Below are 23,556 nucleotides of genomic sequence, written 5' to 3'. Positions count from 1 at the left end.
AAAGTATAGACTTTGCGTTAAAACGCCGAAAAGGGGCTCTGGTGTGAAACAGCCCTAAAGCAGCTTTTTTGGGCGTTGCGTTTTGAAGCTCCCCGGAGCTTTTTCAAAGCTGTTTACAGCCGAAGTTGGCTTTTCGAGTATCAATGATAGTCAATGGAAAACGCCAACTACAGCGTTTTCAAAGCTTTTTTTTTTAAAGCTGACTTGTTGACTTATTTTTAAAGAAAAAAAAAAAAAAGGACGTTTTCATATGAGCTGTAAAACGCTTTGAAAACGCTATGTATTGGCGTTAAGCAAAAGGCAGAGTTTCAGCCTTTTCTACCACAGCCTCTAGTGTGAAAGAGCCCTTAACATAAGTAAGATGATTAAGTCAACCTAACGCAGGCAGATAGGTAATAGTGGCCCATGACCCATAACTAATTATCAAAAGTGGTTAAAAGTAAAATCCAGTGCCCCAAGCCACATATACTTTTTAAAAAGCTTTAAAGCCAGCCTGAGATGAGCCTGAGACGTGGCTTCCCACACTGTCCTCAGGTCCTCCTCTTCTGGCACAAGCGTGGCCGTGCTGTAGCCGTGAGAGCATGGCTGTGCCTGCACAGCACCATGGAGCCGCTCATGCACAAGCAGCTCCAGTTTACTGTGCAGGGGCGGCCGTACTCACGCAGGCCTTATATGGCAGGCAGGTATGAGGCCCTGATCAGATTTCTGACAAGCACTTGTTGGAAATATTTTCGGGGGTCCGTGAGCGGCTGCGGGGGACCAGATGATGGGAATCTTTAACAGGATCCAGAAGCTTCCTTCTTCTTAGGTATGTATGTGACCTGAGATTCGGCTCGGGTACACCTTCTTATTTCATTTGCATTATTCTGCCATATTTTTTCTTGATTGGTAAACACCACCCCACCATCTGTTATTTGCTGCGAGCTATCGGCTTTCATTTGCTAGCGCGGCTTCCATTTCCTGAGTGAATGGAGTTGCATGCTTGGAGAAGTGTCCTACTAAAGACATCTACACATTGCCCAGAGCCTCCACCAGGGCCATAATGTCATGAAAACTGAGATTTCATGTATTCCTGTCAAACTGGACTAGACCGTGCAAGGAGTCATCTGTACTCTTAAATGTCTACATTAAAGAGAAACTCCGACCAAGAATTGAACTTTATCCCAATCAGTAGCTGATACCCACTTTTACATGAAAAATATAATGATTTTCACAAACAGACCATCAGGGGGCGCTGTATGACTGATTTTGTGCTGAAACCCCTCCCACAAGAGGCTCTGGTACCGTACGGTACTCTGGGCAAACTGCCACAATGTAACAATGACACACACAGGAAATGGCTGTTTATAGCTGTCTGTTAAAGCCAGAACAGCTACATAATCTGCCCACAGTAACAATGTCACCATGTAATACATGTCAGAATGTGAATCTGGGAGAGGAAAGATTTTACAATGAGCAAACTCTGACTAAATCATGTATACATAATTATTGTAAAAATTAAGCACCTTTTTATATTAAATTAATTTCCCTGGAGTTCCTCTTTAAATCCTGACAGCATTAATAGTAACTTTAGCCAGTTTGAATGCTGAAATAAAAGTGACATGACAAAAAAGCCAACATCGCCCTCTTCTACAGCTTATATAATGAGGAAGCCATTTTACTTCTTGTTCCCAATCTCCAGCTAAAACCCTGACTAATCAGCGCTCAATGCTCTTTGCTTCTGCATGAATCACCAATATGTTAGTCATGCTGCTTCTGGCTCTTAGCAATCCAGTCCCAACACTGTCCTGTCAGCCAGTCCTGCTATCCTGTCCTGCCTGCCTTCCAGTCCAGTTCACAACCTGCCCCATCCTGCCAGTCAGGGCTGGATTACCGACCAGGCAAAAATCACCATTCAGAGTCAAAGGGGCCCCATCAGCACATAAACCAGCCCTCGCCATCCTGTCAGCGGTGGCTGGATGGTATAATGGTTAAAAGGACTCTGAGCAGTGCAGTAACTATGGAAAGATGCATATCATTTTAAAGCTCTCCTTCTCCTCTTTCCAATGATATATAAACCACCGCCATGTGCTTTTTAGTTTTCGCTATTTTTGCGATCGAAATCGCGGCCACAGCAATTTTGATTGCGAAAATAGCGAAAACTAAAAGGCGTAGGGTGGCAGTTTATCTATCATTGGAAAGAGGAGAAAGAGAGCTTCAAAATTATATGCATCTTTCCATAGTTACATTGTATTACACAGGACGTCTTTTCTCCAAAGTCGGCAGCTCGATTCAGCACAATGCAATGAAATATAAGGAACCCAGGGGGATATAATTACAAACATCACGCTGGTAGGTGTGAGGATGTAATTAATTAGTTGTGGGTATGCTTAAAGGCATACCCACAGTCCCTTTAAAGGGAAGGTTCAGGGAGGGTGGGGAAAAAATAAAAATCAATTTCCACTTACCTGGGGCTTCCTCCAGCCCGTGGCAGGCAGGAGGTGCCCTCGCCGCCGCTCCGCAGGCTCCCGGTGGTCTCCGGTGGCGCGCCCGACCTGGCCAGGCCGGCTGCCAGGTCGGGCTCTTCTGCGCTCCAAGTCCTTGTACTTCTGCGTCCCACGCCGGCGCTCTGACGTCATCGGACGTCCGCCGGGCTGTACTGCGCATGCGGAGACCAGGGTTCGAATCTCGGCTCTGCCTGTTCAGTAAGCCAGCACCTATTCAGTAGGAGACCTTAGGCAAGTCTCTCTAACACTGCTACTGCCTATAGGGTGCGTCCTAGTGGCTGCAGCTCTGGGGTCTCTTGAGTCCGCAAGGAGAAAAGCGCGATATAAATGTTATTTGTCTTGTCTTGTCAAATGATGCCGTGCGCTGCTGATTGTCTTCAGAGCCAGGCTCTCCTCCTAGGTCCCCCTCCTGCTACTGTGCACTCTGCCGCTGCCCACTCCGCCCTCCCTTCCCACAGAGAACCACAGCTGCAGCACGAATTATAGCAGCAGATGGCAAACTCTCACTCACCTATCCATGATCCAAACGATAGAGATCCCGTCATCTGAAACCTGAAACCCATCTGTCTCTTCTACAGTGCAGCCACTTGCTCTGAATTTCCTGATTCTCAGATCAGACAGGAAGTAGTAATAGTATTAGTAACAGAGCGGCAGCACTCTAGAGGAGACGGATGGGCTCCGGATGTCGGGACCTCTATTGCTTGGATCGCAATAGGTGAATGTGAGTCATCTGGTGCTGTCATTCTCCCCCGCTGCGGCTGCCTTCTCTGCTGGACTATCGTATTCACTGGGATGGAGGCTGCATGGTGGCTGTCTAGTTTGGGAGGAAATTGGTTGTTCGGTGGTGGAGGTGGTTATGTAATTCTGTCTGGGGAACGGCTTCCAGTTTGGCGGTGTCCAAAGATTTCTGCTATTGCCAGGCTGGAGATGCAGGGGGAAAGTGCTGCTGCTGTGATATCTGGCGCCCTCTTCACAGGGGTGCCCCAGCCCCTGGGTGCAAATGTCCCAGCCATTCATCTCTCACTCTGCATTTTGCCTCTGCTATTCCCTGCATTGTGCACCCACAGAGGAAAGCAGGCTGTTGCCCATAGCAACCAGTAGCTCGGCTGCCCCCGTGTGTGCGGCATGTTGCTGTGCAGCTGCATCTTCTGATTCTATTACGGCATGATTGGGGGGGGGGGGGGGGGGCAAATCAGTTACTTTGCTTAGGGCCCATTTAGCCTTAATCCGGCTCTGCTGCCAGTCCTGCTATTCTGCCCTGCCTGCCTTTCAGTCCAGTTCACAATCTTCCCCATCCTGCCAGTCCTGCTATTCTGCCCTGCCTGCCTTCCAGTCCAGTTTACAACCTGCCCCATCCTGCCGGTCCTGCTATTCTGCCCTGCCTGCCTTCCAGTTCAGTTTACAACCTAGCCCATCTTGCCAGTTCTGATATCCTGTCCTGCCTGCCTTCCAGTCCAGTTCACAACCTGTCCCATCCTGCTATCCTGTCTTACCTGCTTTTCAATCCAATCCACAACCTGCTCTTGTCTTTCAAGTCAGTAGAGACCTGCTACCCTGCTCTACCTGCATTCCAGTCCAGTCTGCAACCTAGTCCTGTCCAGTAAGCCCTGCAAATTATTCTTGCTTGCCCTCCAGTTCAGTTTGCAACCAATTTCTTACTGCCATTCTGTTAGCCCTGTTACCCTTTCCAACCTGTCACACAGTCCAGTTTGCAACCTGCACCTGTTTTGCCTGTCAGTTCAAACCACAGCCTGACTCCAGTTATTTTGGCTTGTTATTCAGCCTCGCTATCCTGTTAGGCCTTTCTGTCTTGTTGCCTTGGCTGTTATCTTTTTGTCTCATAGGACTCAGTCTAGTGGCCAACTGCAGTAAAGTAGCCAATTGCATGCTAATGCAGCCCATCACCCCTTGCGGGATGCTCTTTTGAATACTGGTGGTCAATAGCATTCCACACCACAGGAAAGCCCATGTTTTCAATCACTACTGAGATCCACATGGACATGACATGATGAGTGTGTACCTAAATGTGAAATGTAACTGGGAGGTTATGCATTTGCACAGCATGGCACATAGTACAGACATAACATCGCTATTGCTACTCACATTTCTTTTGCTATTGCCATGAAGTTTAGTTTGACTGGGCAGTTACCTAAAATGAAACCAGTGTCCCTTATTTTGGGCAGTGGCAAGTATCACTTTAGCCTGATCTGGCAACCTGGTTGAGTACTGGTGACATGAAGATGCAAGTTTTTTCTCATGTGAATTTGGCATAGTTCTCAACTGTCCCTCTTTTGGAGGGACAGTCCCTCTTTGGGAAACCTGCCCCTCTTTCTTCTTCATTTGTTCCTCTTTCAGGATTGATGTACAGATCTACAGTATGTATTCTTCTATTGAAAAATGTGTTAGATTGACTACAAACTTTACTCCCATTGTTTACATTTGTATATTTTCAAATGCTAATATGAAGGAACATGAACCAGGATAGAAAGGACCAGTGTGGTTTGAATGACAAAACAACTTATTTTTCTTATGACACTTTCATGGTATGCATGACTAGGGGTGTGACAGAGATCAGAGGTGTGGCTTAAGTGTCCCTCTATCTTATCACAAAAAGTTGTGAGGTATGGATTTGTGTTCCTTTTGTCACTCTAAAACCCTATTACAGCATGTTTCTGCATGAATTGGATATTCTCTAAAATCTCTACCTTACAAGTTCTACCATAGTGTCACATGAATTGATACTTTGCACTGAAAAGGATATTTACAAGTTCAATATATACAGGTAGTCCCCGACTTGCAAACGCCCGACTCACAAATGACCCACCGATATGAACGGCATGGATTCAGTGTTTCCATGGAAACAAGCCAAATTAAAAAAAAAAAATTGGACTTGTAGTTTTTGAGAAAATCGATTTTAAAAAGTTCAAAGAAAAAAATGGCTTTTAAACTTGTATAAGCAGACACAGAGGGCAGAGGTGACACAGAGGGGGACACTGGAGGCACAGAGGAGGTACAGGGGACAGAGATTGCACCATGTTCCGACTTAAGAACAGATTCAGGTTAAGAACGAACCTACAGTCTCTATCTTGTTCATTAACCGGGGACTACCTGTATGTGTGTAAAATAAAATAAAATTCTAATTTAATTATTATTTTATAAAGATTGGCTTCATCCAGGCTGCTGTAATCCATCAAACTGAGTACCCAGGGCCTGCTTGTTCCATAGAGAGACTAAAGATCATTTACAAGCTAACGCTTGTGGGCAGATCGGGACGCCACGCAGACGTCATTGAAGTTGTATGCACCGGTTTAGGCGCACCCGCTCGACGTAGTTCTATATGGTGCGCCCGTGGCAGGCAGGAGGTGCCCTCGCCGCCGCTCCGCAGGCTCCCGGTGGTCTCCGGTGGCGCGCCCGACCTGGCCAGGCCGGCTGCCAGGTCGGGCTCTTCTGCGCTCCAAGTCCTTGTACTTCTGCGTCCCACGCCGGCGCTCTGACGTCATCGGACGTCCGCCGGGCTGTACTGCGCATGCGGAGACCAGGGTTCGAATCTCGGCTCTGCCTGTTCAGTAAGCCAGCACCTATTCAGTAGGAGACCTTAGGCAAGTCTCTCTAACACTGCTACTGCCTATAGGGTGCGTCCTAGTGGCTGCAGCTCTGGGGTCTCTTGAGTCCGCAAGGAGAAAAGCGCGATATAAATGTTATTTGTCTTGTCTTGTCAAATGATGCCGTGCGCTGCTGATTGTCTTCAGAGCCAGGCTCTCCTCCTAGGTCCCCCTCCTGCTACTGTGCACTCTGCCGCTGCCCACTCCGCCCTCCCTTCCCACAGAGAACCACAGCTGCAGCACGAATTATAGCAGCAGATGGCAAACTCTCACTCACCTATCCATGATCCAAACGATAGAGATCCCGTCATCTGAAACCTGAAACCCATCTGTCTCTTCTACAGTGCAGCCACTTGCTCTGAATTTCCTGATTCTCAGATCAGACAGGAAGTAGTAATAGTATTAGTAACAGAGCGGCAGCACTCTAGAGGAGACGGATGGGCTCCGGATGTCGGGACCTCTATTGCTTGGATCGCAATAGGTGAATGTGAGTCATCTGGTGCTGTCATTCTCCCCCGCTGCGGCTGCCTTCTCTGCTGGACTATCGTATTCACTGGGATGGAGGCTGCATGGTGGCTGTCTAGTTTGGGAGGAAATTGGTTGTTCGGTGGTGGAGGTGGTTATGTAATTCTGTCTGGGGAACGGCTTCCAGTTTGGCGGTGTCCAAAGATTTCTGCTATTGCCAGGCTGGAGATGCAGGGGGAAAGTGCTGCTGCTGTGATATCTGGCGCCCTCTTCACAGGGGTGCCCCAGCCCCTGGGTGCAAATGTCCCAGCCATTCATCTCTCACTCTGCATTTTGCCTCTGCTATTCCCTGCATTGTGCACCCACAGAGGAAAGCAGGCTGTTGCCCATAGCAACCAGTAGCTCGGCTGCCCCCGTGTGTGCGGCATGTTGCTGTGCAGCTGCATCTTCTGATTCTATTACGGCATGATTGGGGGGGGGGGGGGGGGCAAATCAGTTACTTTGCTTAGGGCCCATTTAGCCTTAATCCGGCTCTGCTGCCAGTCCTGCTATTCTGCCCTGCCTGCCTTTCAGTCCAGTTCACAATCTTCCCCATCCTGCCAGTCCTGCTATTCTGCCCTGCCTGCCTTCCAGTCCAGTTTACAACCTGCCCCATCCTGCCGGTCCTGCTATTCTGCCCTGCCTGCCTTCCAGTTCAGTTTACAACCTAGCCCATCTTGCCAGTTCTGATATCCTGTCCTGCCTGCCTTCCAGTCCAGTTCACAACCTGTCCCATCCTGCTATCCTGTCTTACCTGCTTTTCAATCCAATCCACAACCTGCTCTTGTCTTTCAAGTCAGTAGAGACCTGCTACCCTGCTCTACCTGCATTCCAGTCCAGTCTGCAACCTAGTCCTGTCCAGTAAGCCCTGCAAATTATTCTTGCTTGCCCTCCAGTTCAGTTTGCAACCAATTTCTTACTGCCATTCTGTTAGCCCTGTTACCCTTTCCAACCTGTCACACAGTCCAGTTTGCAACCTGCACCTGTTTTGCCTGTCAGTTCAAACCACAGCCTGACTCCAGTTATTTTGGCTTGTTATTCAGCCTCGCTATCCTGTTAGGCCTTTCTGTCTTGTTGCCTTGGCTGTTATCTTTTTGTCTCATAGGACTCAGTCTAGTGGCCAACTGCAGTAAAGTAGCCAATTGCATGCTAATGCAGCCCATCACCCCTTGCGGGATGCTCTTTTGAATACTGGTGGTCAATAGCATTCCACACCACAGGAAAGCCCATGTTTTCAATCACTACTGAGATCCACATGGACATGACATGATGAGTGTGTACCTAAATGTGAAATGTAACTGGGAGGTTATGCATTTGCACAGCATGGCACATAGTACAGACATAACATCGCTATTGCTACTCACATTTCTTTTGCTATTGCCATGAAGTTTAGTTTGACTGGGCAGTTACCTAAAATGAAACCAGTGTCCCTTATTTTGGGCAGTGGCAAGTATCACTTTAGCCTGATCTGGCAACCTGGTTGAGTACTGGTGACATGAAGATGCAAGTTTTTTCTCATGTGAATTTGGCATAGTTCTCAACTGTCCCTCTTTTGGAGGGACAGTCCCTCTTTGGGAAACCTGCCCCTCTTTCTTCTTCATTTGTTCCTCTTTCAGGATTGATGTACAGATCTACAGTATGTATTCTTCTATTGAAAAATGTGTTAGATTGACTACAAACTTTACTCCCATTGTTTACATTTGTATATTTTCAAATGCTAATATGAAGGAACATGAACCAGGATAGAAAGGACCAGTGTGGTTTGAATGACAAAACAACTTATTTTTCTTATGACACTTTCATGGTATGCATGACTAGGGGTGTGACAGAGATCAGAGGTGTGGCTTAAGTGTCCCTCTATCTTATCACAAAAAGTTGTGAGGTATGGATTTGTGTTCCTTTTGTCACTCTAAAACCCTATTACAGCATGTTTCTGCATGAATTGGATATTCTCTAAAATCTCTACCTTACAAGTTCTACCATAGTGTCACATGAATTGATACTTTGCACTGAAAAGGATATTTACAAGTTCAATATATACAGGTAGTCCCCGACTTGCAAACGCCCGACTCACAAATGACCCACCGATATGAACGGCATGGATTCAGTGTTTCCATGGAAACAAGCCAAATTAAAAAAAAAAAATTGGACTTGTAGTTTTTGAGAAAATCGATTTTAAAAAGTTCAAAGAAAAAAATGGCTTTTAAACTTGTATAAGCAGACACAGAGGGCAGAGGTGACACAGAGGGGGACACTGGAGGCACAGAGGAGGTACAGGGGACAGAGATTGCACCATGTTCCGACTTAAGAACAGATTCAGGTTAAGAACGAACCTACAGTCTCTATCTTGTTCATTAACCGGGGACTACCTGTATGTGTGTAAAATAAAATAAAATTCTAATTTAATTATTATTTTATAAAGATTGGCTTCATCCAGGCTGCTGTAATCCATCAAACTGAGTACCCAGGGCCTGCTTGTTCCATAGAGAGACTAAAGATCATTTACAAGCTAACGCTTGTGGGCAGATCGGGACGCCACGCAGACGTCATTGAAGTTGTATGCACCGGTTTAGGCGCACCCGCTCGACGTAGTTCTATATGGTGCGCTCGCCAGATATGACGCGTATGCGTCTTCCGGGTTGCGCTCCACGGGGCGGAAGTCTGATTGCTCAGCGTCTCTAGACACTCGGCGTGTGCACCACAAGCGAATGGTGCACTTCTGGACTGCAGCTGTTCCTCATTGATTGGGGTGTTTATATAAGGGGGGATTTGGCATGGGGTGGTTGTCCTGACGATGCGCCACTGAACATAACGGCGCAAAATGGCTGTCGGCCTCCCCACTTGTCTGTACCTCTCTCTGTATTCCACAGAATATGTAATGTATGCCTTTTAATCTACTTTGAATAAAAGTGAAGTTTTATAAAGGGATGTGCAAGGCCCCTTTCTCTGCTTACTGGATCTACAGCTAATGCTTTTGGCTATCTGCACTTCCTCAGTGATCAGTGCAGCTTCCCTGTGCACGGTATTATATTCTACCTCATAATTATTACAAGCTAACTGTGTAGTGGTTTTTTGATTACTTTTAATGTCATCTAAAGGAACTGTGCTGTGTTGCTTTCGTGAGAGTTGTTAAACCACATCCTGGCTCACTCTACATTTGTACTGAGCTAATGGCTGCATGACAAATTCTCTATGACTTTGTGTAAAAAAGTGCACCAGAGAGACAATACAGAGCAGCTTCTTGTCTTGACATAAAACAATAGACCCTGGGGCAGCATTACGCCATGAAGTCCTGCTTATATGTTCATGTTGGTGTTGGCATGTTTTCAGCTGGAAAAAGAGATATACAGCAACTTACCCATTATGCCATCAGTCTCTGCACACATTGCATAATAGTGAGCTCTGATGTTCACAATCTCCTGCTCCGTGAAATGTCCAGTGCAGTTTTTGGTGTATGCTGAGTAGTAATCCACTGGATGCATGCTCTTTAGTGGCATCCATTTGGGAATGGCAATATGTTTACGCGAAACCTACAGGTACAGGTAACAAAAAAAAAAAGAAAGAAATTAGTATAAACTTGATTTCTGGTGGCATTTTTCCACATATTTTTTTCCGTATCTGCGACTCTGTAATTCACTATTTTTCAGTTCTGAATGCAATTTTTTCCTGCCTACCAATGAAATTAATTTACATGAAAATGTGTCTACTAAACTTCAAATTTACATGCATTTTTTGTATTGCTAATGCAACATTTTTTGCAATTCCCATTAGCTTGCATTGATATGTGCATTGCATGTCAGTTGCAAAAAAGAAAAAAAAAGAGCATCCATGCTGGCCAATTTTTTTCTGCTGAAAATATAAATTTGAAAGATCACACAACAACACAAGTCAAATGTGATTCCATTGACTTGCATTAGATGTGCAGTGGACGTGAATTTGCTAAACTGCAAATCGCTCACAAATTCTGCTCTGTGTGAGAGGATTTCCCAGCAAATGGCTACATTTACGTTTGAAGTCCATATATAAGAGTTACATTACCTGACAAAATGTCTTATAATTTTAAGTGTACTCAAGGTACCCCTGAACCAAACAGTACCGCTGGTAAGAAACAAATGACGGGATTACTTAAAATTACTGATTCTCTTCATCTTCTTTTTTTCTTCCGGTAATAGTCCTGTTCTGTTGCGGCACCCATTTGAAAAACAGCATATCACTTAAAATATGTTGCTGACCCCGGGAAAAAATTCAGAGTCAGTGCCTACTCAGACACATAATGCATGCCCCTGTCCACAAGCTGTTATGTGCATGCACTGGACGCAATGCTATTGAGATTGTGCAATAAGAAAGGGGCGGCAACAAGGGGGATTAAATTGAGTGGGAAATGGAGCTTCCTCGGGACGGACTGGGCAGGGTTAGAAGAGGACTGCCTCTTCCTCCTTATCCATATATCCCGAGCGGTGTGCGATGAGTATGTTACAGGGGGAGGGGTCAGTGCAATGAACAAGGCTCTTGGCCAGCATTCGTAGGCCGAAAAGTCGGGGGGCATCAACAGCCGCTATATACACACTAGATTTTCGGAAGAGGTGGTAATTATTGGCCACCTCGGCTGAATTTCATCTAGCCAAGAATGTACACAGCTTAAGCCTATCCATAACATCCCCCAGTGTATAACCCAACTATCCTCCACTTATATGACATACAAATATACAGCAATACTAGTGTAAGAGGATTTACCTTTTGAAGCCAATAAAGTGATGTCAAAAATGTTGATGAGCCACAGTTCTCACCCATGCTTTCTGAAGGGTATGGGTGTGGCAAATTTAAACCCAAATACAGAAAAAAGGGCTGTGAAGAGCTGTTTGCTTGTTTCCTAATCCAGCTGGTGGCCAGATCTGCATTCTTCCAGTCCTCTTCCATAATGTGAACCTGAGTGCTGTTTTCTGTGAGATTTGCTACGGGTCTGCCTTCCTGCCGGAGCAGTAATGGCACATCCCTGGTCCAGGCTTCCACTCTGTTACTGCAAGCAAAAACACAAGTCACAGATTCACTTATGCATGTTCGAATGACTCTGCTGTGTGACCTGCACTTGTCCTTCCATCTCCACATTTTCAGTTGTAACTTCAAGAAATCTCTCCTCATTTTCTATGTTTTTAGGCCCCTTTCACAGTTCTTGCTCTGTGCTGCTGTGTTGTTCTTCAACTGCATTGCAATGGTTACAAAAAGTAGCACAGTGCAGCACGACTGCAGAGTGAGGCCTTCATTACCATGAAAGTAAGCCTCACTGCCAGCGCATTGTCCTGTATGGCTACAGTATCTCTTGTGTTGCCCCAATGGAGACTGTCACATCTCACCACACCACCACATACAGAAGGGCAGGAAATTACATGAGAAAAGAGGAGGGAGAGGTGTCGGCACTGCAGTATTCCATTTAATGCACAGTGAGGCACATCATATACAGTACACGTGAAAGTGAATATATGTAGAACATACTGGTGCTTGGAGCGATGTGGGTAGCAGTGGGTGCTGGGCACTGTTATGCTGATGGCAGTTTAGCGCCGGTATGCGCTTCTATGGAGGCTGTGATGTGGACTGAGTGCTGGCCAGGTATCAATATACACTAGGCTCAGCGTTCGGTGTGTCTGCGCCGTTTGAAACTGCCCACCTGCTCTCTGAGCGGCCAATAATAATGCGATGGACCGCATATGCATTCCAGCTATGACTCCTGGGAGAGCGACACCTCCTGCCTAAGGAACTCAGCCCGCATCACAGCCTCTGTAGAAGCGCATACCTGCGTGAAACGGTCATCAGGCTAACAGTGCCCAGCACCGACCACTACCCACATCGCTCCAGGCAACGGTATGCTCTACAAATATTCATTTTCACGTGTACTGTATATGATGTGCCTCACTGTGTATTAAAAGGAATACTGCAGTGCCGACACCTCTCCCTCCTCTTTTCTCTTGTGCAGCTCTGTTGTTATGGTCAGAGCACAAAGCCACTCCAGAGTGAGTGAAGCGAAGTGGTTTCTGCCAGACTTTCGCTTATACTAATTGGTACTTCCTGTAGTGCCAACCACCTCTTTTCCTTGTCCTTTCACAGCAAATTACATGCCACAGGAAATTCCATGTCGATAAAAGTGCTGTTATAGTGTTAGGGACTGAACCTAAAATGACCACGTTAAATATAGGGGGTTCACCTTAAATATGGGGGGGAGTGAGAGGGGTCCAGTAGTTTTTCCCCGTATGGGGCCCAGAAATCTCTGATGTCAGCCCTGCCCTTTGCAGGTGTTTAGGATTAACCAGCTGATTTGAGTCTGACACTTTGAGCCAGGGGCATAACTAGAAATCACGGGGCCCCCCTGCAAAACTTTGGATGGGGCCCCCTCCCCCCTTGCTTTCTGCACTGGTAAACGGAGAACCAATATTATTGGCTAGTGCACACTTGAATGTGTTTCCCCCATGTAGATAAAAACTTACAGCAGTGAAGCACTGCAGGCATTTTCTATATCAATTACATCAGCTTTTGTGATAAAACATGCATGTTTTTACACATACAGACATACACTGCATCTAGAAAACGCATACAGAAAACCGACAGATGAGTGTGCTTCCAGCCTCAGCTTATTACACGCACTCTGTCCATCTCTGATGGAGCAGAACTGGCTCTGCAGACTTCTCCAGCATCACTACAGTACACAGCACTTGGGGAAGTGTAGAGAGGTTGGGGGCTGGGCGCTGTACACAAGAGCCTGCTGCACACTGAATAGGGACTGTCTACAAATCTTTGCCTACAAAACTTTGTATGATTCCTTATCAGTGGCTGAGCAGATGCAGTCATTAGAACAATTGTGCAGAGAGCAGAACGGTTTTTCCCTCCGTGCCCTTAGTTATCAGTCTTTCAGGACAGGGAAAAGAAACTTCTCTACTCATGGGGCCCCCCTGTGGCTTCTGGGCCCCCCTGCGGCTGCATCCCTTGCAGGGTCTATTGTTACGCCTCTGCTTTGAGCCTAGAATATTGAACATTTTCACAATATTCTAATGGTCTGAGATTTTGATTTTGCACTTTTCATAAGCTGTAAGCCATAATCATCAAAATTATAACAGATGAAAGCTGAAACTATTTTGCTTTGCATGTAATGAGTCTATTTCATATATTAGTTTCACCTTTGAGGTTGAATTACTGAAATAAATGGACTTTTGCATGATACCCTAATTTTTGTAGTTTCACCTGTATATTCAGCTGGAATGTATGCCTTTTGTCACAGCTTTGCAGCTTACACCAACCGGTGGCTGCTGGAATCTACACAGCATGAGCCCAACGAGCAAACTGATTGTACAAACGGCGCCAGGGGCATTGCTAGGATCCTAAGAGATCCGGGCACTTCAGCCAAAAAAATGGGTGTGGCCGTGCACCAGAATGTGGGTGTAGTCATGGGTGGAACCAAACAGCAGTCTAAGTAAGCCTGCCCAGCAAAATGTTGGATGAAGCTCCCCTCTCCATTGATACAAGAAAGAAAAAAACAAGAATGCAGCACATCACATAAATATGCAGTATCACTTAAACATTACTAGGCAGAGTTACTTGTCTTCTGTGCTGGCTGGTCTGGCTTTCTGCTGGGCGAGCTGGCTTGCTGCCAGTCCCCACATAGCATTCCCTGACCTTCTAGTGGACCCCATCCCATGCTCCCACAGGCCTCCCATTGAGGCACCACAACTCCCAGCAAGCCCCTATAGATGAATCACAGCTCCCTGTATGCCCCCATAAAGGCATCACAGCACCCAATATGCTCACATAGAGGCACCATAGCACTCAGCATACTCCCCATTGCTGTGGTGCCATGCTGGGTGCTATGGTGACTCTATGGGGCATGCTGGGTGCTGTGTAGTGCCATGTTGGGTGCTGTGGTGCCTCTGTGGGGCATGCTGGGTACTGTGGGGTGCCATGCTGGGTGCTGTGGTGCCTCTACTCTACCCGGGGGACATCCGGGGTACCCCAGAATAGATCTGGGGCACATACCACTGATCTTTGGGTCTAGTAACGCCCCTGAACGGCGCACTGTCCCAGGATCACTTCCAGGATACTGGACTGTGAAAGAGCAGATCCTGTTGCTATCAGGAGAAGCCTTGACATCAAGATTGGGTGAACCTGTTCCGTTTATGCCTCTGATACAATGAGCCGAAGCTGCATACAACTGATCACATGATAACGTATCCCCCATCAGTATCCTCGCCAGACCCTTCACCTCTCTCCCTCTGAAGAATCCAGCTAAGCATGGTACCAGTACCAGAGTGAGTGTGAAGGAGTGAGTGGTGCTGGTGTTCCGAGTATGGGAGCACTCCACATATGGCCCCTTCTGGCCATCCACTGCAACTCCCTGGACCACCTCAGCCTAAGGATCTGCACCTCTTCACCAGGGCTGCCCTGCTCCGCCTGCAGCGCCGTCCAGTCTTGGGCCTCCGAACCAACCGCACCAGCCTGGTCTGCAGGTCTGGGGCTAAATTTCCAGACAGGACAGTTACCCAATCCCACTAGATAGCCGATCAATACCGCAACCCCAGGGGACTCTCGTACTTCTCCTCTATTCTTTCCTTTCTCTCTATCATGCTCTCTCTCCTCTCTGCACTATCCTTTCCCAAGAATCAATGTGATATCAAAGAGTTAAGCACCAACACTGATTCAAATAATGTGCTGGAACCAGTCTCTGGACTGCATAGGGAAACTTCAATCCAATCGCAAAAGGGTTCTGCACCATCAAAGTATAAAATAACTTGTTATTAAATCTTCATTAAAAGCAGTTAAAAGGACATGATAGATGTCTCAACACATAGCAACTATGCTATAGATGCCGAGTCTCAACACATAGCAACTATGCTATAGATGCCGGGTCTCAACACATAGCAACTATGCTAAAGGTGCCGGGTCTCAACACATAGCAACTATGCTATAGATGCCGGGTCTCAACACATAGCAACAATGCTATAGGTGCCAGGTCTCAACACATAGCAACTATGCTATAGATGCCGGGTCTCAACACATAGCAACAATGCTATGTGTTGAGACTCGGCATCTATCATGTTCTTTTAACTGCTTTTAATGAAGATTTAATAAAGAGCTATTTTATACTTTGATGGAGCCCTTTTGCGATTGGCTATCCTTTCCCAAGGACATACAGAGTGGCATCCGAATCGCAGAGCAGTTGAGGGCCGCAGCGTAATGCCACCACTCAGTTGCCACCTCTTGTCCTTTACTGCTATGCACTTGTGTATGCCTGCGCTATGTATATTATATTGTATGTATTCTCTGCACCACCACTGACCCTGTATGTGCCAAAAATATTTCCGGGTACAACCTCATTGTACTTGGCAAAATAAATATTTCTTATTCTGATTTCTGATTTGGATTCTGAAATACACTGACAAGACCCCCTGCAACAGCCACCTTTCTGACTGCCCTCAACGCATGGGTTGGACATCTTAACACTGCTTCACGCTAATGCCTGCTTAGTCACTGTGCTAGGATGAGTCATTAGAGGCACAGATATTAAGTGCTGTCAACGTCTTCAATCAATGCACCAACTGCAGAAGGAGTGTTGGCTATTGAAGCCACTCTTCTCACTGCATCCCTACCATACAGTGCTTTTGGTGAGGCTGTTGGATATTTCAGTCACTCTAGTATTATTCAAATCATTCACAGATTGCAACGAGAGTGATGATGTGCAGACTCAGCAAAAGTGGAGTTTGACTTTGAAAGTAATTAATGTAACACTGGCTAATCAAATCGCTTTTGTTACACATAAAAACAAGCTCTGCCTGTTAGTGACCAATTCAATATGTTTATCTCCTGAATTTTCTCACCATAGATAATTTAATACTTTATCAATGCAATATCGTTTTCAGCTGCATACAAGCAAGAAAGTTTTGACAAATGTAGTAATTTTAGTACTTTTTCGCTAACTGGGTGTTGAAAAAATATTGTGAATATAAAAGGAGAAAACTTCAGAGCCTCTTCAAAAATATTTGCCTAAAGTTACTCACTCTTAATCTCACCTTAGTGAATGAGATCCACTTGTATAGTCTTGTTTGCCAAATTTTTGCGTAATATACCCATTGGCTTTCACTAGGTCCATCCAGGTTGGGTATCCCGGGTCAAGGCATTTGAAGTTATTCCATGACTGTGTCAAGTGAGGAAACAAACCGCTCCACATTGCTAAAATCAGAGAACAATCATTAACTGATTTATATCCAGAGATAATACAATGGCCTCAATTCTGGTAGCTATGGGGGTAAATATTTTTTTTTTTTTGTCGGTAAAATACCTCATGCGGTGTTTTCCTCTTTTTTTCTAGCAATTCTGAAAGATTTTTCTGCATTTCCGAATGTGTGGTAAAATGCATAAAGTGCAGTAAAAAGTGCGGTATTTCAGCGATAAATAAATAATAGTATTATAAATAATAGTAGTCTTTAATTGTCTTCCATAAGTTAGGATAGTCTTTGGAAGATGTTTATTTTTGAGGGGGTAAGGTGTATTTGATTATGTAGCAATCCATGGAAAATATATTTATAGGCATTCCCTATAAAAAAAAATAAAAATACAGGAAATATTAGGAGTTTTATTTCTACCATTCTTTTCCATTACACAGCCTAAATAGGAACTCCAGTAAAACAACAATAGGTACTCCACTAAAAACTGCAAAATGCATCGACTGCCAGATTGGTAAATTATGTGCTAACATGCCCCCTAATTTCCATGAGAATAGCGTTTTTCGGTAAAATGAATGCAAATTACCGTACAAATTACCGCATAATTTACTGCATGCAGTAAAGCATGACTAAAATCTACCAAAATTGCTTGATGTCATTACCGCATGCAGGAAATAACCGTACATGCGGTAATATGCTTGAAAACCCTACCAGAAAAAAAAAAAGTAACAAAAACAAAAGGATCTTCCATGCGGAATCAAGCATGTCACTGGTGTTGCAGAAATCTAATACTAGACTTGCAATGGGAACGGTCAAGCAACCAACTATAGGTACTGGTAGTCCCCGACTTACAAACGACCTGCTGATACAAATGGCACAAAAATAGGAACAAGTTAAAAAAAATTCAAAAAGACCTTGTAGTTTTTGAGAAAATCAATTTTAAAAAATCAAAGAAAAAATGTTTTTTAAACTTGGTAATGACATTTTGCTGCGATACACTTTATTATATCCTGAATTCTGCATACACATTTTATAAATTTTAAAGCACACCAATGGTCCAGTGCCAGGACCTCTGTAAGTTTAAATTGGACTGCATACAATCCATTCAATTTCAAAACTGTAATTACGTACTGTCGTAATTGCTAAATTGTATGTGAATTTTTGCATAAGAGAAATTAGCACATCACAATCTTCCTCTGTATCAACAGGAATATGGGAGGGAGCAGGCTGGTGTTGTACTGTATTTTTTTTCTGGTTGAACTCGATGGACATGTGTCTTTTTTCAACCCAAATAACTATGTAACAATCATCAATAGGACAGAAGGAGTCACAAAGGGGGGCAGAGAGGCAGCGGTGGAACAGAGGGTCACAGTGGAGGCAGAGGTGGCACAGAGGGGCACACTGTGGGAACAGTGGTGACATGGAGGGGAGGCAGAGGTGGCACAGAGGAGGCAGAGGTGGCACAGAGGGGCAGACTGTAGGAACAGTGGTGACATGGAGGGGAGTCAGAGGAGGCAGAGGTGGCACACTGTAGAAACAGTGGTGACATGTAGGGCAGGCAGAGGTGGCATAGAAGAGGCAGAGGTGGCACAGAGGGGCACACTGTGGGAACAGTGGTGACATGGAGGGGGGTAGAGGTGGCATAGAGGGTCACAGTGGAGGCAGAGATTGCACAGAGGGGCACACTGTGGGAACAGTGGTGACATGGAGGGGAGGCAGAGGTGGCACAGAGGAGGCAGACTGTAGGAACAGTGGTGACATGGAGGGGAGTCAGAGGAGGCAGAGGTGGCACTGAGGGGCACACTGTAGAAACAGTGGTGACATGTAGGGCAGGCAGAGGTGGCATAGAAGAGGCAGAGGTGGCACAGAGGGGCACACTGTAGGAACGGTGGTGACATGGAGGGGAGGCAGAGGTGGCACAGAGGAGGCATAGGTGGCACAGAGGGGCACACTGTAGGAACAGTGGTACATGTAGGGGAGGCAGAGGTGGCACAGAGGAGGCAGAGGTGGCACAGAGGGGCACACTGTAGGAAAAGTGGTGACATGGAGGGGAGGCAGAGGTGGCACAGAGGAGGCAGAAGTGGCACACTGTAGGAACAGTGGTGACATGGAGGGGAGGCAGAGGTGGCACAGAGGAGGCAGAAGTGGCACACTGTAGGAACAGTGGTGACATGGAGGGGAGGCAGAGGTGGCACAGAGGAGGCAGAGGTGGCACAGAGGGGCACACTGTAGGAACAGTGGTGACATGGAGGGGAGGCAGAGGTTGCACAGAGGAGGCAGAGGTGGCACAGAGGGGCACACTGTAGGAACAATGGTGACATGGAGAGGAGGCAGAGGTGGCACACTGTAGGAACAATGGTGACATGGAGAGGAGGCAGAGGTGGCACAGAGGAGGCAGAGGTGGCACACTGTGGAAACAGTGGTGACATTTGAGGGGAGGCAGAGGAGGCAGGGGTGGCACAGGGGGGCACACTGTAGGAACAATGGTGACATGGAGGGGAGGCAGAGGTGGCACAGAGGAGGCAGAGGTGGCACAGAGGGCAAACTGTAGGAACAGTGGTGACATGTAGGGGAGGCAGAGGTGGCACAGAGGGGCACACTGTAGAAACAGTGGTGACATGTAGGGGAGGCAGAGGTGGCACAGAGGAGGCAGAGGTGGCACACTGTAGGAACAGTGGTGACATGGAGGGGAGGCAGAGGTGGCACAGAGGAGTCAGAGGTGGCACAGAAGGGCACACTGTAGGAACAGTGGTGGCATGGAGGGGAGGCAGAGGTGGTACAGAGCAGGCATAGGTGGCACAGAGGGGCACACTGTAGGAACAGTGGTGACATGGAGGGGAGGCAGAGGTGGCACACTGTGGGAACAGTGGTGACATGGAGGGGAGGCAGAGGTGGCACAGAGGAGGCAGAGGTGGCACAGAGGAGCACACTGTAGGAACAGTGGTGACATGGAGGGGAGGCAGAGGTGGCACAGAGGGGCACACTGTAGGAACAATGGTGACATGGAGAGGAGGCAGAGGTGGCACAGAGGGGCACACTGTGGGAACAGTGGTGACATGGAGGGGAGGCAGAGGTGGCACAGAGGAGGCAGAGAGGGGCACACTGTAGGAACAGTGGTGACATGGAGGGGAGGCAGAGGTGGCACACTGTGGGAACAGTGGTGACATGGAGGGGAGGCAGAGGTGGCACAGAGGAGGCAGAGGTGGCACACTGTAGGAACAGTGGTGACATGGAGTGGAGGCAGAGGTGGCACAGAGGAGGCAGAAGTGGCACATAGGGGCGCACCGTGGGAACAGTGGTGACATGTAGGGGAGGCAGAGGTGGCACAGAGGAGGCATAGGTGGCACAGAGGGGCACACTGTAGGAACAATGGTGACATAAATGGGAGGCAGAGGTGGCACAGAGGAGGCAGAGGTGGCACAGAGGGGCACACTGTAGGAACAGTGGTGACATGGAGAGGAGGCAGAGGTGGCACAGAGGAGGAAGAGAGGGGCACACATGTAGGAACAGTGGTGACATGGAGGGGAGGCAGAGGTGGCACAGAGGAGGCAGAGGTGGCACAGAGGGGCACACTGTAGGAACAGTGGTGACATGGAGGGGAGGCAGAGGTGGCATAGAGGAGGCAGGGGTGGCACAGATGGCACACTGTAGGAACAGTAGTGACATGGAGGGGAGGCAGAGGTGGCACAGAGGAGGCAGAGGTGGCACAGAGGGGCACACTGTAGAAACAGTGGTGACATGGAGGGGAGGCAGAGGTGGCATAGAGGAGGCAGAGGTGGCACAGAGGGGCACACTGTGGGAACAGTGGTGACATGGAGGGTAGGCAGAGGTGGCACAGAGGAGGAAGAGAGGGGCACACATGTAGGAACAGTGGTGACATGGAGGGGAGGCAGAGGTGGCACAGAGGAGGCAGAGGTGGCACAGAGGGGCACACTGTAGGAACAGTGGTGACATGGAGGGGAGGCAGAGGTGGCATAGAGGAGGCAGGGGTGGCACAGATGGCACACTGTAGGAACAGTAGTGACATGGAGGGGAGGCAGAGGTGGCACAGAGGAGGCAGAGGTGGCACAGAGGGGCACACTGTAGGAACAGTGGTGACATGGAGGGGAGGCAGAGGTGGCACAGAGGAGGCAGAGGTGGCACAGAGGGGCACACTGTAGGAACAGTGGTGACATGGAGGGGAGGCAGAGGTGGCATAGAGGAGGCAGGGGTGGCACAGATGGCACACTGTAGGAACAGTAGTGACATGGAGGGGAGGCAGAGGTGGCACAGAGGAGGCAGAGGTGGCACAGAGGGGCACACTGTAGGAACAGTGGTGACATGGAGGGGAGGCAGAGGTGGCATAGAGGAGGCAGAGGTGGCACAGAGGGGCACACTGTGGGAACAGTGGTGACATGGAGGGTAGGCAGAGGTGGCATACAGGAGGCAGAGGTGTCACACTGTAAGAAGAGTGGTGACATGGAGGGGAGGCAGAGGTGGCATAGAGGAGGAAGAGGTGGCACAGAGGGGCACACTGTAGGAACAGTGGTGGCATGGAGGGGAGGCAGAGGTGGCATAGAGGAGGCAGAGGTGGCGCAGAGGGGCACACTGTAGGAACAGTGGTGACATGGAGGGAGGCAGAGGTGGCACAGAGTGGAACTCTGAAGGCACAGGGGAACAGAGGTGACACAGGGAGGGATACTGGAGACACAGACGAGGTAAAGGTGACAGAGATGGTAGTGTTCCGCATAAAGAACGCATTCAGGTTAAGAATAAACCTACAGTCCTTCTCTCGTTCATTAACCGGGGACGACCTGTAGAAGTCCGCCTGTTTAGTAGAGAGTAGGTCAGGTTTTAGAGGTAAATACTGTACAAGACGTGTGCATTTGCCTGTTTCTATCAGTCTATTCTGGATCATAATAAATGATTAACAAACTACTGTATTTTTCGGACTATAAGACACTCCTGACCATAAGACGCACCTAGGTTTAGAGGAAAAAAACAGTGGTAAAAAAATATATACTAAACCTGGTGCATCCATGGTGAAGGGGTATCTTGTAGATTATGTCCCCTTTGTACCTCTTGTGTCTCCCTGTGTCCTCCTCTGTCCCCATTGTGTCCTCCTGTGTCCCCCATGTGTCCGCCTCAGTCGTCTTTGTGTCCTCCTCTATGCCCCTTTGTGTCCTCCATTTGTCCCCCTGTGTCTTCCTCTGCATGAGCACAGTACAGGGAGGCTCGCAGGCATTCCCAAGTCAGGAACCACTTTTGGGGGGAGAAAAAGTGAGTCTTATAGTCCAAAAAATACAGTATATGACTAATATGCTAATCCGCTGTACCCAGAAGGTAAAACTCAGAATTAGCAGCTCACAGCTTCCAGTGGCTGATTCAGTTAAGGCTCATACACACCTACCAACACTCTGTCCAACTATCTTCCAAACTTGTTTGTTGGAAGATAAGTTGGGTGTGTGTACGGCTGGGAAACAACCAGATGACCAACTGATAACAGGTTGCCAGAACCAACCGATGGCTCAATCTGCCTAACTATCATGCAGGTTGGAACGTGCCAGCAGCTCTGGATATTCCTCCCTCCCTGGGGAAGCTAAACTGAAAAACTCTGAAATTATTGAACATTAGGTGCACAGATATATTTTGGAAAAGTTTATTTGTTTTACTGAATCAATCTTTTTGCTATACAATTGCAAATTAATTGTGGGGGTGAGTCTGTGCCTGAGGTTTACTCACACAATAGCTGTCATTGCAATGTCTCAGCTGGTGGCAGTAAATACTCCCAAGTCCCTCATGAAATGCTAATGTGTACCTGAACGAGAAGGGCAGCAAATCGGAGAGTTTGTGTACGCATTCAGAAACGCTGCTCCGCTGTGCCTCATTGTACTTAGATTAGGAAGAGAGACAACATGATTATCCAGAGCAGTTGTCAGCCGTCCATCCTGTAATAAAGCATAGCTATTATTTTACACTTTAACCATACAGGCTTATTTATCTGTTAGTTACATGGGTACCTCTCTACTCTCTACACCTTCCTGTGAACATAGTGATCTAAACATGGGGATATGCAGTGGCGGCGCTACACTGGGGTATGTTGGGGCACTGCACCCCCCCTGGGAATCACTGTGCCCACCTAAATGTCCCCCCGGGAATCACTGTGCCCACCTCAATGCCCCCCCACCCCACTTAGTAGATACAGTTATCTGTTTGCAGGCCCCAGCAGCTCACACCGAACAAGATGGTGTCTGCAAAAAGCTCTCCATGTCAGCCTAAGTCTGTGTAGGCATTAAAGAGGAACTGTAAGCAGAAAAAAACAACAAAAAAAAACCGGACTCCTAGAGGGTGATGAGACGAACCATTTTTACTCCTGGCAGAGTAACGTTTTTTTTTTTCTTCCTTCCAGCAGTTGTAACTGTTATACTAGGCTGTAACCACTTTTTCTTTAACTGACTGATGTCATCTGAAGGCGCCCAATGTATGTGTGGAAGAAGTTCAGAACTAGCTGAAGGAGGCTAAAATTTGTTTGTTTATATATACAAACAAAATTGAATGGTTGTTGTAAAGCAGTTTTAGTAAGTAAAAGGGTAAATGTATGGAAAAAAGGGTGATTTATTGTAATGGGCTGGGCCCTTTTCCACCGGCTGTGATTTTGACTGATTGTGAGAGCACCACGATTTACATATAAATCGCAGTGCTCATTTCCCACTAGTGCTCCCATTTTTTTCCCAGAATGCAATTGTCGACTTGCGTGATTCTCATTGCAATCGTGCTCCAATCCCA

At 47.2% G+C, this 23,556-nt stretch overlaps 2 protein-coding genes across 6 annotated transcripts in view; one reads left to right on the top strand and one right to left on the bottom strand.

The window, feature by feature from the left end:
- ARSK (arylsulfatase family member K) overlaps positions 1–23,556 on the bottom strand; it is a 113,235-nt gene that overhangs the window by 61,031 nt on the left and 28,648 nt on the right. For all 5 annotated transcript variants that reach the window (XM_068247719.1, XM_068247726.1, XM_068247734.1 and 2 more), the window contains 4 exons: positions 22,589–22,718; positions 16,639–16,798; positions 11,327–11,609; positions 9,951–10,122 (listed from right to left, as the gene is read on the bottom strand). In XM_068247719.1, the coding sequence (XP_068103820.1) occupies positions 9,951–10,122; positions 11,327–11,609; positions 16,639–16,798; positions 22,589–22,718 (745 nt within the window). The remainder of the gene's footprint in view (positions 1–9,950; positions 10,123–11,326; positions 11,610–16,638; positions 16,799–22,588; positions 22,719–23,556) is intronic.
- SKIC3 (SKI3 subunit of superkiller complex) overlaps positions 23,236–23,556 on the top strand; it is a 244,395-nt gene continuing 244,074 nt past the window's right edge. The window contains exon 1 of the mRNA XM_068247711.1: positions 23,236–23,348. The gene's annotated coding sequence lies outside the window, so the exon portion shown is untranslated. The remainder of the gene's footprint in view (positions 23,349–23,556) is intronic.

The sequence above is a fragment of the Hyperolius riggenbachi genome, chromosome 1, assembly GCF_040937935.1.
Source record: "Hyperolius riggenbachi isolate aHypRig1 chromosome 1, aHypRig1.pri, whole genome shotgun sequence".
Classification (NCBI taxonomy): Eukaryota; Metazoa; Chordata; class Amphibia; order Anura; family Hyperoliidae; genus Hyperolius; species Hyperolius riggenbachi.
Note: the sequence above shows the minus strand (reverse complement) of the source record. Positions and strands in the feature narration are given on the sequence as shown.